The 18,481-nt window shown below is 40.7% G+C and overlaps 1 protein-coding gene across 2 annotated transcripts in view; it reads right to left on the reverse strand.

Annotated features, from left to right (window-relative positions):
- The window catches only part of GPHN (gephyrin), a 582,350-nt gene that overhangs the window by 197,579 nt on the left and 366,290 nt on the right, over positions 1-18,481 (reverse strand). For both annotated transcript variants that reach the window (XM_065404477.1, XM_065404478.1), the window contains one exon: positions 1,843-1,937. In XM_065404477.1, the coding sequence (XP_065260549.1) occupies positions 1,843-1,937 (95 nt within the window). The remainder of the gene's footprint in view (positions 1-1,842; positions 1,938-18,481) is intronic.

The following is an 18,481-nucleotide window of genomic DNA, read 5'->3' on the forward strand; positions in this document are numbered from 1 at the left end:
CCTGTATAATAAATCTCTGTTTCTCAAGATAATGTGAAAGACTTTAAGATCAATGTCCCAGCCAATTTCCTGCTGGTCTGCTAATTTCTGTATTTAGTGCTTGAATTGAGGGCGGTGGGCGGGGGAAAGGGGGGGGTTGAGGAGGAATTGTCTGGAGCAAGAGAGAATTGGTATTCTCTTTGAAACAATGAAGTACAATAATTGTATTTGAGACACCTAGGGATGTGTTAGTACGGAAGGGGCATTCCACCCTTCTCCCTCACAACACTTGGGAATGGCTGAAGTTAAGGGACATTTTCTCCTCTTCCACTCCATGCACACAGGAGAAAGGACAGCATGATGCATTCTCTCTGATCAATATTAAACATTATATCCCTGCTTTTAGCCATGTTGTCCACGTGACTCACCAAAGCCTGACAAGCTGTGCAAAGTCAGCCCCACTGTAATCCCCACCTTACTGGTCAGAGCTGATAACAAAGGAGCTAAATTATCCCCTTCCTCTGATGAAATCCGTGTGTATCCAAAAAAAGAAAATTCTTTCTCCCAACAATATACAACAGCAGATATAACAGATATGGAAATGAAAACACTGGGTGCAGTGGACAGAATCTAATGATGCTAACATGGTGTTGACTTTTCGGATACCCACAATGGGACAAAGGTTTAAATGGAAACTCTCAAATCACTTGGGCCCTCACAATTGCAAGCATCTGAGTAAGAATTATCCTCAGATTTTAAAATCCCTTTATTATTCATGATTACAATACTTGTTTTATCCATCACTGTAATTGAGAATTAAATAAAATAAAAACCATTGCAATCATTGTTTCTGAGTTACCCTGAAATATTTTTGCTTTGCTGTTTCAGAGACATATAATCAGCAATCACATGTTAACTAAGGCTTTGTCTACACCACACAGCTTTTAGCAATAAGGTTGTGCTGCTACAGCTGTGCTGCTAAAAGCTGCGCAGTGTAGCTGCTGTTTATTGGCAGGAGAAAGCTCTCCTACCGACAAAAAACTTCCACCCCCCACGAGTGGCAGCAGCTTCTGTTCACACCAATGCCTTTCATCAGTAAAACTTCTGTCACTCAGGTGTGTGTGTGTTTTTTAAGACCCCTGAATGACAAACGTTTTACCAACGAAGTTACAGTATAGACAAAGCCTAACAAAAACTTGTTGATACTACTAACGCTCTGCCATTATAGAAAAAGATCAATCATGATACTGAGAACCTCAAGAGAATAAATGGGAAAACCCATGTTTCTTTTAGGGCACACATGCATAGGATTGTGGAAGAAGTTGTTGTTTGAAGGAAAACACCAACGGGGAAAGAAAAATTATCAAGCATCAGATAGTAAATTCCAAAATTTAATAGTTAAATGACTAAAAACTAAGCACATCTGACAGTGCCACTTTTAACTTTCTATATTTTCATACAGATGTTCTTTGCTTATGCTGGAACATACTGGATCATCAAAATAATACTCTTACATTTATTGTACTAAAGGAAGTGCTTTGGTGCTTTACAAGCTACATATACAAGAATTACTTCACTCATCACTGAAATGCAACTGCACTGGGTTGGAATCAAGCAGCTGTTTAACAATACAGTTTGGGACAGGATGTACAGGAGGATACATTATCCAGCAGAAACTGCAGGGGGAATTTAAGGAGGCAGAATGCAACTACCAGAGTTGGAATTTGGCCACCTATCTGGGGTTGAGACCCCCTATTCTTAAGATATGTGCCAAGCACCAGTTCTTTTCTGTGCAGTCATTCCACCACCTTGAATATTTCTAGGGAAATAGTTCACTTTGTATTTTGTTGGTAACATTCTTACCTAGAGAGCATGCCCAGAGGAGTAACATTAAGTGATCCCATCAGCATTGCCAGGGCCATCCCTGGGGCCTCTCGCTCTATTACTTCTTTAGTGGCCTGTAATCAAAGATTAAACAGCAGACTGAGTGAAAACAACGAAAAGAAATGAAAAGAAATGTGAAACTAACTAAAGTTTGTATAAGAACATTCCCCTTTTTTCTTAAATGTGATCAGCATGAAAGTTTCAGCTGTGAGTGTTACAAACTCAGAGCGGAGACAGTCAGCTTTCCTGAGGTCTTCCCCTCTTGCGATATAGTAAGATGCCCATGACAAAGACTGGATTCTGAAATTCATCCCCTAAAGAATATTTTCTTGCTTGCGTAAAGAAAATAAACATAACATGGAAAATACAAAATCACTGTTAGATTTAGTGTAACAAATTATTGTGAGAATACTGAAAGCCTTGTGCTCTGGGACCTTCATGTTTGCAGGGACTATTAAATTCCACTGCATGAATAATGACAACTTCCTCTATCAGGAATGAAATAGCATTTGGCAACTAAGCAAGACTAGTTGTAAATACCCCCTCATTATCATCATGTGAATTTTCCTGTTGGCTTTTTTAAGGGGAATAGGAGGGGGAAGTATAAAGCAATCTGAACAGGAGCAGGGAAAAGAACCTGCTAAATTAAGCCCATGTAGCAGACAGACAGGAAAAATAGTGAAAATGAAAATGATAATGGCCAGGGGATGGCAGAAAGCTGCAGCCTTCCCTATCAATTACATCAGCAAAGTGGTGGTTCCAAACAAGCCAGTGGCATTTGTTCACAGGAAGCCCATATGCATTAGGCATCAGGAGGACGGTAGTACAGTCACAAAATTTTCACAATTTTTTGCATGTAAGGAAATGGGTGAGAAATTATTTTTAAGGGACATGCATACTTTTCTGCTGCCACTTCATATTTGTCATATAGGATTAGATTTATCTATTCTAGTCTCTAACATCTAGCACTGGCCAATACCTGATACTTCCAAAGAAGTTTTCTTTCTCCCATTCCTTATATGTGGGGGATAAAAACCTCCTGATCCTTGCAGAGAACAGTTTATGCTCTGAACCATGTTACTGGATTACCCTTTTCTTACCATAAATAGTTATGAATGTTACTAACTCTCATAAAATGATCAAATCCATTTTTTAAAAATGCAACCAAACTTCTTTGTGCAGTGATCAGTAGAAGGGACAAGGAAGCAAGAAACTCCTTGTTAGGAAGGTCACTGTCAATATATTAAATATTCTTTGCATAATACTTTGCATTTTGACACACTGAAAGGATTAAAATAAAAAAATAATAGGTAAAGGATTGCATGGAAAAGTAATATATTACAAATCAATTACATTTACCCAGCATGTTTCATTCAGAAGCAGCAGATCCCAAATTGCTTTGCAGGCTGTGGGCTCAATTGTTGTATTGCAATATGCCCCAAGAAGATACTATGCGTACGTCTATACTTACCTCCGGACCCGGAGGTAAGCAATCGATCTTCTGGGATCGATTTATCGCGTCTTGTCTAGACGCGATAAATCGATCCCGGATCGATCCCGGAAGTGCTCGCTGTCGACGCCGGTACTCCTGCTCTGCGAGAGGAGTACGCGGAGTCGACGGGGGAGCCTGCCTGCCGCGTGTGGACCCACGGTAAGTTCGAACTAAGATAGTTCGACTTCAGCTACGTGAATAACGTAGCTGAAGTTGCGTATCTTAGTTCGAAGTAGGGGGTTAGTGTGGACCAGGCCTATGTCTCAGTGGGTTCAGTGTGCCAACCCTTGTGATATTTGGTGTTATTCTTGAAGCCCTGCTCTTGGAGTCAAATGATTACATGAGTATTTCATTAAAAAAAATAATAATTCTAGCTCTCATGGTTCCAGATGAAAGCTTGAAAATGTGAGCCCTAAAGGCTCCAAACCCCAAAGGCAAATAAAACTCTCAAATGTACTATTTTGAAATTTTCATACTTTTTAAGCCTATCTCATGAGTTCTGGGAGCCTGACTGAAACAGTAGGGCTTGGCAATACTGATGTCTCCACATCCAGAAGGGTGCAGAGACACTACATCACTCCTGAAGTGGGTGCAATAGGGAAACACAAGGTCTGCTGCATTGTGTCTAACCCTTGAGCTGGTGTGTAAAAGGGATGTGAAATAAATGCTGCAACTATAATCCCTTCAGCAAATATAAAAGTAAAGATTAAAATTCTTACAGTTACAGCTACTAGATTCTACATAGAGTTCACCAGTGAAAAAAGAAAACAGGAATTGGGGGGAACATTGCTGGTATTAAGAACACTTTGTACTTATTTTGCACTTCTCATCAAAGGATCTCAAAGCATGTTGCAAACATTAATTATTTCTCTCTTATATTATCCAGGAGAGGTAAGTATATCCCCCATTTTATATATGGGAAAACTGAACCACAGATAGGTTAAATGACTTGCCTAAGATCACAAGGTGAGTCAGTGGCATAGCCAGGAATCAAATCTCTCTTTAAGTTCCATAAGAGAACATGTTACAGGGCAAACCCTAAAAAAAAGAATATGCCTATTGCATATTGCTTACGCAACAGGCATTACCACTAGCAACATCTTCCAAAGGTAAATATAATACCAACAGACATAACATATAACCACAAAGAAAAGACCCCAATCTTTCATCAAGATGCAAACTGGTATGTGCACTCGGTCCTGGAAACTAGAAGCTTAGGCTTATGCTAAACCAAAGAATTTGAATGCAGTAATAGAAACTACATTTCCCTTCAATTCATGCATATAGTATATGTTGTACAATATCTGCCATCTTCCCTTCAGAAACAGAAAAGGCATAAAAATGCAGCTTCATGTTTTCATTGCTGCAAAAAGGAAATGGGAAGACATGAGTTGGAAACAATAGAAACAAAGCTCAGATCTCTATGTTGAATAAGATGTTCTGCCAAAAAATATACCTGGTTTGATATAAAATTATCAATCACCCACTGAAAATCTAAAAGATTTGGTATGTTTTACAGTATAGAAGAAATATACATTACAGCAGGGGTCAGCAACCTCTGGCACGCGGCTCGCCAGGGTAAGCACCCTGGCGGGCCGGGCCAGTTTGTTTACCTGCCGGGTCGGCAGGTTCGGCCGATTGCGGCTCCCACTGGCTGCGGTTCGCCATCCCAGGCCAATGGGGATGGCGGGAAGCCATGGCCAGCACATCCCTCGCCCGCGCCGCTTCCCGCAGCCCCCGTTGGCCTGGGACGGCGAACCGCAGCCAGTGGGAGCCGCGATCGGCCGAACCTGCCGACGCGGCAGGTAAACAAACTGGCCCGGCCCGCCAGGGTGCTTACCCTGGCGAGCCGTGTGCCAGAGGTTGCCGACCCCTGCATTACAGAATTGGGACAAGTTACTTAAAGTGCACCTTACTAAGAATGAAGAAAGTTGGCACTCTACTGAATTGTGTATATATGTGTATATAAAATCACATACACCTGTATATATTATACACACATATGCCTTTTACCTTCAAGTAATAGATATTTTCTATGTTAATGAAAATTAGTTTTAAACATAATTTATATATTGAGATCCCTTTTCTTTGCCCTTGAGCACAGTGACACTTTGAAGATGTCATTAGTTAATGTTCGAAAGAGGCTTCAAAGATAGTGCAAGATACAAAAGAACACCACAAACAACGACCTTGCGGTCCAGGGAGTCCTTCAGTGAAATTCAAGCACATTCTTTAACTTCATAAGAAAAATTATCTTGACAAAAAGTCATTGCTAGCATGCAGATTGATTATTAAATATGCATCGTCTACACAACGCCAAAATCTGAAAGGGCAACAAGCCCAGATAAACCATCTGACCTTTGTACAAGCCACTAAATATACTGCATTCTCAGTAATTATGCCTTCATCTATTATTACAGGCATACTTCTGCTAACCGGAGAAGATTGCCTGTTCTCACAGCATAGCTAGATGGATTTAATGAAAATGGCTGTGGCTAACATTCCTCGCAGTGCCATCTGCTGTTTAAATCAGCCACCTGAGACTCCACTCTTGGGATGTCTTTAAATAACACATAGATACAATATGTACAAATCAGTGAGCAAGAAGAATTGCAATCTTCCTGAGACTGAGACGCATGCAAGTTAAGTAGTTGTACATATGACTGAAATAACTGGGCCTGTGATAGTTTGCTGACCGTTTTGCGTTCATCTGTAACACTCTCTTTGTTGTTATTTTCAACTAGTTATTTTATTAGAGAGCTTTTAGCCACCTTTCCTAATCCTTCCTCTGTGGACTGGGGCAGGAGGAGGAATGTCAATATAACATTTGCATCTGTGTCCAGCTTAAGAGCTAACAGGCAGATATATTTACGCTCTTGCATACAAATCACTAATAAAATAAGGTGACTCAGCATCTTGATATTACACCAATACGCTGGGAGTTGCAGTGAGGCAGTAAAACTCTGTTTGATAAACTACTTTAGATAATTTCCTGAAAAGATCAGTAACCAAATATTAGGCCTAATGAAGCCCATTCCCTTATTTTACATCATAATTCATCGTTCTCCTTCTTAACCTGACAGGATTGAAGGGCACTGGTTTTGGGACAATCTGCCGGATGGAGGCAGAACATGAAGACATATTTACACTAGAAAAATTAGTATCCATAGTACAGCAACAGCCAGAAATAGTACAGTGGCACTGGCACTAAGCCACTAATGTAGATGGACCTTAGGTGTTTTTACAACGTCAGAATTGTCAACTATCATGGTTTTAGTGTGTGTCTTGCAATATTTACTTTTTGAAATTTTAGTATCACATTTTCTCATGACTGCAGGCATTACATTTGTGAATTTTACTTCATTCAGAAGGCCAATGTCTCTCATTACTTTCATTGGGGCTGAACCTCAGTCAAGGCAGCTACCGTTTCCTTCATGCTCTGTCCATCGAAGTGAGTATGTTATGTTCACAGTTGGGCTTCTGCAGTTGTGGCAGTACCGGAGGCACTCACCAGGAGGAAGACGGGGAGTATGAGGTGCTTGCTGGAGGAGACAGGCACCATTCCAGCAGATCCACTGATCCCCGCGTCTGACTGCGCATGTGGGCGCATAGCCTCCTCCATCAGATACTTGCAGAGGTGAAGTTCTCTAGCTTCCCAAGTCCGAGGTGGGAACAAGTGGCAGATGGTGCAGCGGGAGATGATGTGGGCTTTGCTGAGGCAGTAGAGACAATGTTGGTGCTCGTCACTCACAGAAAAGCTCACAACTTTTGAAGCCGTCTTGTTAGGGCATAATTCCTGGGAGCTTCCTGGGGGAGGGGTGTCTCCCCACCAGGGGAACAAGTCCTACAGGGGAGCCTAACTAAGAACGTAGCAAAGCCAACTATATACAACTAAATCACAAGTAAACTATATACAATAAGTAGGAATGGACAAGAGTTCTCTTAGCAAGCTAAGAGCACCAAGGAACAGGGGTTCTGACTCTGGCCATGCAGCAGTCAGAGGGATCTGGAACGGCGTTGACCCAGATAGCCTTGGACACAACATGTGGACTATGCATGATGCACGTGTGGGTCAATGGACACTACTGCAAACAGTTCCAGCTCCGGTGCATGGCAACGCATGTGCACCCACGACTGGAATACATATAGGGACCATCACTCGAAGAAGAACTGAGAGGAAACAGTGGAATGTGGGCTGCAGGTAAGATTGCCACCTGTCTTGAATTTCACAGAAGTTTCAAAATTGTAGTGACTATCACACATCCCACAAGGCTGTTAATCAGGCATGTTAAAGTTCCAATTTTGAGTGACAGCAGCCTCACAGGATTTCAGACCCTTCTAGACCAGCATGGAGCTGGCAGAAGGCCTGGAATGAGCTCAAATAAAGGAATACATAGGGCAGTAAACATTGAGTGAGAGAGGAGGTTTTGGGTGGCCTTACCTTCAGATAGGTCTGCCTGCAGCAGCTGCCACTGATTGAAAATGTGTCAGGAGTTGAGTTTGTTCATCCCCCAACTCCCAGGTAACAGTAATGGTGGCAATTCCTTGGGGACACAGAGTGGCAGGATGGGGGGAACAGAATAAGGAATGCAGAATGGTGTAGGGACTTCATTCACAGAGCTATCAAGTTGAGGCCTTCCGTAGCATTACATCTACACTTCTTTTTAAAGTATTGAAAATCACTGGCAAATACAAAATTTAGTCAATTTGCATAAAATGTTCATACAATAGGATCGTACATCTCCCTAATTTCCCCCCCTAAAAGGTGGCAATGCTAGGTGCACAGGAGAAACAGAGGGAATGCAGGATGCAGGCAGGAGACAGAAAGGCATAGGAAATGGATTGTTTGCAGGCTAATATAGGGTTCAGGAGAGACACTGAGGGGCACAAGAATGTGGAGTGCAGGGAGGGAAGCTTAGGCCTTGGCTACACTCGCGGATTCACAGCGCTGCCGCGGCAGCGCTGTGAAGCGCGAGTGTAGTCGCGCCGCCAGCGCTGCGAGAGCTTTCTCGCAGCGCTGCAAGTACTCCACCTCTCCGAGGGGAATAGCTTGCAGCGCTGCGAGGGAGCGTGCAGCGCTGCAGGCGCTGATTACACTGGCGCTTTACAGCGCTGCACTCGCTGCGCTCGGGGGTGTGTTTTTTCACACCCCTGAGCGCAGCAAGTGCAGCGCTGTGAATTGCCAGTGTAGCCAAGGCCTTAGAGGTTACAGTGGAATGTGGGGGCTGCAGACTAAGAGGGATGAGAATATGAGCAGGAGGGAGACTGAAGAGGTGCAGAGGAATGGAGAGTGGCAGAGGGGAAACATAAGGACTAAGATACTGTAAAGGGAAAAGGATGGAATATGTGAATGAAGGGTTTGGGCTGGGAACAGGACACTATGAGGGAGCATGGAGGTGAAATGGGAGTGGGAAGGAGACTGGGTGGAATAGGGAGGGAAATGAAGAAGGGAGAGACAGGATATTGATAGGGGAGGAGGGAATGGACACAGATAAAATGATAGCTTCTCCTAACCCGGGGACTAGGAGGAGTTAAGTGGAGGCCAGTAATGTTTGTTTATTTCAGAAAATGTTTTTATTTCAGTAATGGGTTCCCTAAAAGCAGGGGTGACATTTAGGAAAGGTGTGGGGGAGGGCTCTAGACCCCCACCCTCACCCCCCAGTTTCATACAGGAGGTCTACTCACCCTAGCCCCAGATGGAGCTTTTAACTGCAACACAGCTTGAGCGTAATACGTGATGAGTTCGGAAGCTGGGAGCAGCTCAGACTTTGGGGCAGGGAGTTTGTTTAGAAACAGAGGCAGGGTGATTAAGATAACAAAAGGCTTGTCATTAAAGTACATTAATGATCCTTAGATGATCCTGAAAGCACTGGCAGGCACTCCAGTTAAAAGATAGGAAACAAAGGGTAGGAATAAATGGTGAGAATGGAGAGAGGTAAATAGTGGTGTCCCCCAGGGGTCTGTACTGGGACCAGTGCTGTTCAATATATTCATAAATGATCTGGAAAAAGGGATATGCAGTGAGGTGGCAAAACTTGCACATGATACAAAGCTACTCAAGATAGTTAAATCCAAAGCAGACTGCAAAGAGTTACAAAGGGATCTCACAAAACTGGATGACTGGGCAACACAATGGCAGATGAAATTCAATGTTGATAAATGCAAAGTAATGCACATGGCAAAATCTAATCCCAACTACACATACAAAATGATGGGGTCCAAATTAACTGAACCCATCAAGAAAAAGATCTTAGAGTCATTGTGGATAGTTCTCTGAAAACATCTGCTCAATCAAAAAAGCTAACAGAATATTGGGAATCATTAGGAAAGGGATAAGACAGAAAATATCATATTGCTTCTATATAAATCCATGGTACGCCCACATATCGAATACTGCGTGCAGATGTGGTTGCCCCATCTCAGAAAAGCTATATTGGATTTGGAAAAGGTAACGAGAAGGGCAACAGTTTTTCATGAACCCTAGTGATACCAACACTCTGATGGTGAAAAAGACCTATAGTCTAAAAGTGGTGTCCTTTATAAACCAATTGTCCAACTGTCAAAACACTCTAAGCCTGCACAGGCAGGCCACAACTACTGGCAGGCATTTCATGAAAACATCAGACACCAATATCAACCCAAAAGGCAAAACATGAAATCAATAGTGCTGTTTCTGTACAATAAATCTGAGATACTCCCCAAGCACCAAAGTGTTCCTATGTAAGTGTAGGCATCTTCAAAACCCAGAGGACAAAACCCAGTCACTTTCCCCTGAAGAGGCATGATGAATTCCAAAAAAGCCACTCTGAACTTTTTTTTAACCAAATATTAATTCCAAAAGTGCTTGAGATCCCAGATAGGCCAGAGACTGCTAGATTATCAGGAAGTATCTAGGATACTTTTTAATCCAATGACATTGAATGATGACCCTCTTTGCCAGGAGTGTCTGGATTTTCTGCAACATCTCTTTGTGATCAGAATGTGTCTCAAATCATTTTCAAGCCAGGAGTAGCAGAGAGGAGCAATTTGGAGGGGTTTCTGAAATGTTCAGTACTCTTTGCTACTATCCCAGTGTGATACAAACAGTCTTGCATCTTAACATTTTCATCTGCATGAACTACAGTCGCCTATGAAAGCCCTCAGCTGAAAGGCCTGGCTACATCACTTTTACTATTACTGAGAGAACCCTGTTCACTGTTATATCAAGATCAGAAATAGCTGGGTTTTCAGTTCCAGTGTAGTAAGGAAGAAGTCCATTTAGCAGCTTGATCTCAGGGAACTGGGACTTGGGGATCTAAATTTGAATGACCTAGTACTTTTAGTGTGTTGGACTGACAGTTACCAATTAAAGGTTTCAGAGTAGCAGCCGTGTTAGTCTGTATCCGCAAAAATAACAGGAGTACTTGTGGCACCTTAGAGACTAACAAATTTATTAGAGCATAAGCTTTCGTGGGCTACAACCCACTTCTTCGGATGCATATAGAGTGAACCATATATTGAGGAGATATATATACACACACATACAGAGAGCATGAACAGGTGGGAGTTGTCTTACCAACTCTGAGAGGCCAATTAAGTAAGAGAAAAAAAACTTTTGAAGTGATAATCAAGATGGCTCAGTACAGACAGTTTGATAAGAAGCAAGTGTGAAAATACTTACAAGGGGAGATAGATTCAATGTTTGTAATGGCTCAGCCATTCCCAATCCCTATCATGCTCTCTGTATGTGTGTGTATATATATCTCCTCAATATATGGTTCACTCTATATGCATCCGAAGAAGTGGGTTGTAGCCCACGAAAGCTTATGCTCTAATAAATTTGTTAGTCTCTAAGGTGCCACAAGTACTCCTGTTATTTTTGCAGTTACCAATTAAAGTAGAACTAAGAATAAGGGGAGGTTGTACAAGGTAGTGTGAAGAAGACAGGTTTGGGAAAATAATATCACATTTTAAAGAAATTCAGTTATATTTTAACCCAGTAATCATTCTCTCAGATTATTTAAATTTTCATTCAAATCAGTAAATGGAAAAGCCAGCTAAGAATGCTGTTCTTGCAAAACAGCCAAAGCCACTCAAGATAGCTAAAAACGCTCACCTCCACCTTGTAATCAATCCAACAATGAAAAGATCTTTTCCCCCTTTATGCTGCTTCATATAGAACACTGTATTGCATCTCTATTATTCTTCCAATGTAGTATATGTGTAAAAGTCAGTTATTGTGTGCCCTAGAGGAACAGAGCAATAGAAGTTTGCAGATTATGCTGTCTGAAGCCAACAATTATCATCCACCTACAATCAGACCATGAAAGGAGACCTGTTCTTTTTTCTTCTTTCTCTTCTCCTCTTCTCTTTTATCTATGTTGTATGTCTCTGTTTTACTTGGGAAACTGACTTAATAAAACTTGCAGTGTTGTAAGTAAGCTGCGAACAATTTGGTTGTAACTACACTAACATTTTCATCATTTAAGAAAAGGATTATGAAACAAACGTGTTTTTTACCATTTGATATTCCTGCACACTTAGGGCCTAAAATCGCTTAGGCACACTTTAGATGCCTAAATACTAGGGCTGTCAAGTGATTAAAAAAATTAATCACGATTAATCGTTAAACAATAATAGAATATGATTTATTCAAATATTTTTGGATGCTTTCTACATTTTCAAATATATTGATTTCAATTACAACACAGAATACAAAGTGTACAGTGCTCACTTTGTATTTATTTTTTATTACAAATATTTGCACTGTAAAAAACAAAAGAAATAGTATATTTCAATTCACCTAATACAAGTACTGTAGTGCAATCTCTTTATAATGAAAGTTGAACTTACAAATGTAGAATTATGTACAAAAAATAACTGCATTCAAAAATAAAACAACGTAAAACTTTAGAACCTACAAGTCCACTCAGTCCTACTTCAGCCAATGGCTCAGACAAATAAGTTTGGTTACAATTTGCAGGAGATAATGCTGCCCACGTCTTGTTTACAATGTCACCTGAAAGTGAGAACAGGCATTTGCATGGCACTGTTGTAGCTGGCATTGCAAGATATTTACGTGCCAGATGCACTAAAGATTCATATGTCCCTTCATGCTTCAACCACCATTCCAGAAGACATGCGTCCATGCTGATGATGGGTTCTGCTCAATAACTATCCAAAGCAGAGCAGACTGACGTATGTTCATTTTCATCATCTGAGTCAGATGCCACCAGCAGAAGGTTGATTTTCTTTTTTGGTGGTTCGGGTTCTGTAGTTTCCGCATCGGAGCGTTGCTCCTTTAAGACATCTGAAAGCATGCTCCACACCTCATTCCTCTCAGATTTTGGAAGGCACTTCAGATTCTTAAACCTTGGGTCGAGCCCTTAGAAATCTCGCATTGGTACCTTCTTTGCGTTTTGTCAAATCTGCTGTGAAAGTGTTCTTAAAATGAACAACATGTGCTGGGTCATCATCTGAGACTGCTATAACATGAAATATATGGCAGAATGTGGGTAAAACAGAACAGGAGACATACAATTCTCCCCCAAGTTCAGTCACAAATTTAATTAATGCATTATTTTTTTAACGAGCATCATCAGAATGGAAGCATGTTCTCTGGAATGGTGGCTGAAGCATGCATATGAATGTTTAGCATATCTGATACATATACCTTGCAAGGCCTGTTCTCACTTTCAGGTGACATTGTAAATAAGAAGCAGTCAGCAGTATCTCCCGTAAATGTAAACAAACTTGTTTGTTTTAGCAATTGGCTGAACAAGAAGTAGGACTGAGTGGACTTGTAGGTGCTAAAGTTTTAAATTGTGTTGTTTTTGAGTGCAGTTATGTAACAAAAAAAATCTACATTTGTAAGTTACACTTTCACAATAAAGAGATTGCACTACAGTACTTGTATGGGGTGAATTGAAAAATACTATTTATTTTATCATTTTTACAGTGCAAATATTTGTAATAAAAATAATATAAAGTGAGCACTGTATACTTTGTATTCTGTGTTGTAATAGAAATCAATACATTTGAAAATGTAGAAAAACATCCAAAAATATTTAATAAATTTCAATTGGTATTCTATTGTTTAACAGTGTGATTAAACATGGGATGCTTCAGGGGAATGAAAATAAAGTTTAATAAAAATGAATGGAAAACAAAAAAGTATTAAATTGATGACTCAGAATCAAATGAAATATTAACACACACACCCCAGTTCCCAAAACGTCAACATTTTCTCAAATAGATATTTAAGAATTTTCATTTGGAACCATTGCCAACATGCAAACATTTATCCCAGAAATTACAGCAGATTGCCAACCCTCTGCTTCTCTGCTATATTACAAAGCATTTAATATTCTGCTGAATTTACTGACTCTAGTCTGTCAAAGTGGCAGGAAAAGGTGATAATAAGTCTGAGATTAGAGGGAAAAAATGTTAGTTTACAACAGCCATGGGGGAAAAAAAATCACATAGATTCTGTAATTTAGAGGGCAAAACAAGCTATTAGAAAGATCCCTCTGTTTCTCCTTATTAATTTAATGTCTTAGTATCTGTGTTAGATTTTAGTGGTGGCTTCTATTTCAGGAACCATTGAGAGATGAAAGCATTATATTGATGAATAGCTTGACAAGTAGTTTTTAAAAGAAATTGTGTCACTAGGCATGGCTTTATATTTATTTAGCCATACTGTACAGTAAAGAGCTCAGCCTGACACTGGTGATGTGTCATCCTGATCCTTATAGAAATGCCTTTGTTCCTATTGACACTAAATACTGATATCTGTGTAGTCTGCTTAAAGAAACAACTATTGTGAGATCGCTCTAGTCTATATATACACACAAAGAAATTCACAGACTGGTATTTCAGTTCAGCACCAACACCATGTTCCCACTGTCACAAATTATGGCACATCTGAATGCAGTTGGGAGTTTCCCATGTCCTTGACACGTGCACACTGAAGACCAGATTTCCATTGTTGTAGAGTGGTGTTCAGACCACATTAATATCAGGGGTCCCTATTGATCTTATCCATGTAGGGAACAAAAGTATCATAGCAGTGACCACTGTTTGATAAATTGGAATGTGGGGAAAAATGCACTAGTATTCTTCTGCCTTCTCTTTCTCTTCCTGCATCCATCACCCCCTGCTCCCCTGACAAGCATCCCCATAATCCTCCTCACTCTGCCATATCTATTCATCACCCCATGTACCCCTCCCTTAGGCCTGGTGCATCAGACCCAAGAGCAGGGAGCCAATCCAATGTCCTTCTTGTTTGTGAACTGAGAACTTTTGCCATATGAGTACAATTCCCCTCACTTTGTCTACTAATTTCAATCAAATTACAACATGAAATTAATTGGAGAAGAAATGCGATGACTTGTGGAGTTACCACTGGTGTCATGATGACAATACTTGAGAACGACTTGAGCTCTGACCCAGTTCTAAGTATAATCATAACAGTTAGAAACAATTATTAATAATTTTTCTTAATTAACCCTAATTTCTCCAAATGTATCCTATTAATAAGTTTTCAATTAATATTAACTAAATGGAAAGTGTGAAGAATTTAGGGGGAATTAAAGGGAAGAAGTAAGACTCAGAGCAACATTTTTTAAAGAGCCTATTTTTAAAACTCATTATCCACTTGATAATCTTCAAAAAAAGAAAAACAATCTTTACTCTCAGATTAAGATCACATGCTATAAATTTAAAGAAGATACACTGTATTCTTTATACAAAAGAAGGAGGCTGAATACGTGTTTTATGGGACAATGTCAGAAGAAGTTTAACTATGACATTGTGATCAGATTCTCTGATTCTCCTCGATAAGTTTCGGTTAAAATTCTTAGGTAGCCATGCTTGTGCATATTTGATTTGTATGAATTTCAAGGATTGAAGTCATGTCAGTTTCCTTTGTGTAATACAAGCATTACTGGAATAACTACAGCCAGCTATCACAGTGATATTCACCTTATAAATATTATGACTAATAAACATTAAAATGAATTTTAATACTCATAACATTTATTGTCTCATTACTCCCAGTAAATTTGTCAGATTGTAAAATGTATATAATGTCTATACAAATTGTACATAATTTGATTGTATCCCTCACTCCCATTCTTTGTCATATAAAATCATAAAATTGTAATTCTCTTCATCAGAAAAAAATCAAGCAAAACACTTAATAAATGCTTTTATCCACTTGATGGGTTCAATAAAGTGCATGCTGGCATTAGGAAGATCTATACAGCTTGCCAGATGCACTACATTACAGCATCTGTGGGAATGTAATATACAGCTTGATGATGATGTGCACTAAGCCAGTGTCAAGAGACTTGGTATTTGCACAGGGAGAGATGTTAAGAGGATTTGCTTATTACACATAGTTAAAATAATGGTTGGAATCTAGCTACCACACTTGGCTCAAACAAACAGATCGAATAAAAATATTATTTTCATAGTCATATTTTCCCACTCACAAATTGCGGTGCTTCCCACTTCAGCCTCATTTTATGGCAGACTGAATCAACAAGCCCCTAACTTTTAAAAAAACTTATTCCACTTAAGGAAGAATGAAAGGATAAAGGCAGTGGTGCAACTGTAATATCGTACAAACTCATCTTTAAAATGTTATTTTATCTTTACTTTCTTACCCTCTCCATCTTTCCACAATAGCTTTATACTGGTCACAATTTTACCTAAAATGTTTATTCATTTCACCTTTTGAAAGATTCTTTTCAGTCTTTCTTTTAATGTCTGAATTGTTAAAGAGCAAATATAGTTCACTTTAGGGAAACTTCCCTACCATTTAGTAGAGGAGGTAGAGAAACTGGTAAAAATCATAGTCTCTGCTTCCAGGCATGTATCCTGCTTTCCCTTAAAGCATATTGTTAACTGTGATAAATACAGAGTGGGGAGGAGAAATAGGAAGGTGCAGTTTACAGGATTCAAAAAATTAGATGATTTTTTTTTTTTTTTTTAGAGGAAGAACAAAACATAAGAACGGCTATACTGGGTCAGACCAAAGAACCATCTAGCCCAGTATCCTGTCTTTCAACAGTGGTCAATGCCAGATGCTTCAGAGGGAATGAACAGAACAGATAAACATCAAGTGATCCATCCCGTCGCCCCTTCCCAGCTTCTGACAAACAGAGGCTAGGGACACCATCCCTGTCAATCCTGCCTAATAGCCATTGATGGACCTATCCTCCATGAATTTATCTAGTTCATTTTTGAACCCTGTTAATATAGTCTTGGCCTTCACAACATCCTCTGGCAAAGAGTTCCACAGGTTGACTGTGCATTGTGTGAAGAAATACTTCCTTTTATTTGTTTTAAACCTGCTGCCTATTAATTTCATTTGGTGACCCCTAGTTCTTGTGTTATGAGAAGGAGTAAATAACACTTCCTTATTTACTTGCTCCACACCAGTCATGATTTTATAGACCTCTATCATATCCCACCTTAGTTGTCTCTTTTCCAAGATGAAAATCCCAATCTTATTAATCTCTCCTCATACGGAAGCTGTTCCATACCCATAATAATTTTTGTTGCCTTTTTCTGAACTTTTTCCGATTCCAATATATCTTTTTTGAGATGGGGCGACCAGATCTGCACACAGTATTCAAGATGTGGGCGTACCATGGATTTATATAGGGGCAACATGATATTTTCTGTCTTATTATCTATCCCTTTCTTAATGATTCCCAACATTTTGTTCGCTTTTTTCACTGCCGCTGCACATTGAATGGATGTTATCAGAGAACTAACCGCAGGGGAACTAACGGGGCTGGGCTGCCGATGCCTCCGCCCCGGGGCCGCCGCAGGATTGCAACAGCTGGGCAGCCAGCCCAGACGCGACTGGCCAGGGGCTGGGCGCAGTGTGTGCGCTGCTGGGTCCCCGCAACAGGCCCGGGCTCGGGGGGTTCGGGCCCGGGCGCCAGAGCCACAGCCGCCGAGCGCCATGGCCACTTCCTCCGGCTGCCCCCCTACTCTCCCTCCAGGTACCGCCCGACTGCATCCTGCCTGCGCTCGGGGCCAGGCCGGACTCTCACTCACCCCGGCCCTGTGCTCCCCCTGCGTCTCCGGGGCCTCCCTCCAGCGCTTGTGGAGGGAGGAGGAATGGCCTGCTTGGGAAAGAGGCAGGGATTTGGGGAGGGAGCCAATGGGGGAAGGAGGGGCGGAGTCGGGGCGGGGTGGGCGCGAGCCCTTCCAGGCTCTGGAGCCTTTGCTTGTTTGTCCAGTGTCCCGACCTAACATTGGTCGGGACGCGGAACAAACAAGCAAATATCGGGACAGTCCCGATAAAATCGGGACGTCTGGTCACCCTATGCCCAGTCACCCAGTTTTGTGAGATCCCTATGTAGCAACCAGATGGCATGTAAACAACGGTGTGGAATGAGCATAGATCAGATTCTTGCAAGAGAGGAAAAGAAGAGAGAAAGGGAGAAGAGAGCAACTCAAGATTAACAGGTATTTATTTTATCCTTTGCAGTGTTACAGAGAAATACAGTGAAATCATACATTGGAAATTTGATGTAACAATACACTATTTTAGTGAAGTTGAATGAAAGTCCCAAATTGTTTCAAGCATGTGCAATTTATAGTTTCAATTAGGATGAAACTTCTCTTACAGTGAAGTCATTTTCAGGGTGTGGGGATGAAAGCGGGGCTCTTGAATGTATACTGTTTATTTCACCTCTGTTAGTCCAACACAACAACGAAGGAAAGTCAGTATGGTGTAGATCATGCTGTGAAACATCACTTATAACATCAATTTAACACCTAGTGAAGAGATGATTCTCTCACCCAAGGTTTTCAGAGATAGTAACGCTATGTAAATTGGGTGAAATAGTGGCTCCATTGAGGTTCATGGCAATATCCTGACTGTCTTCAGTGGAGCCACGATTTCATTCATTGTGTTTATTATTGGAGTTGTTAGATGATAACCACAGATATCAGTTGATTGTTTCTTGTTTGTTTTTTCCCTTTGGAAAGTTCAACAACTCCTAACAATTTGTTACTATCTCTGAAAATCTTGGGTAACAGAATCAACTCTTCACTAGGTGTTAAATTGATGTTGTAAGTGATGTTTCACAGCATGATCTACACCATACTGACTTTCTTTCACTG

The sequence above is a fragment of the Emys orbicularis genome, chromosome 4 (genome assembly GCF_028017835.1).
Source record: "Emys orbicularis isolate rEmyOrb1 chromosome 4, rEmyOrb1.hap1, whole genome shotgun sequence".
Classification (NCBI taxonomy): Eukaryota; Metazoa; Chordata; order Testudines; family Emydidae; genus Emys; species Emys orbicularis.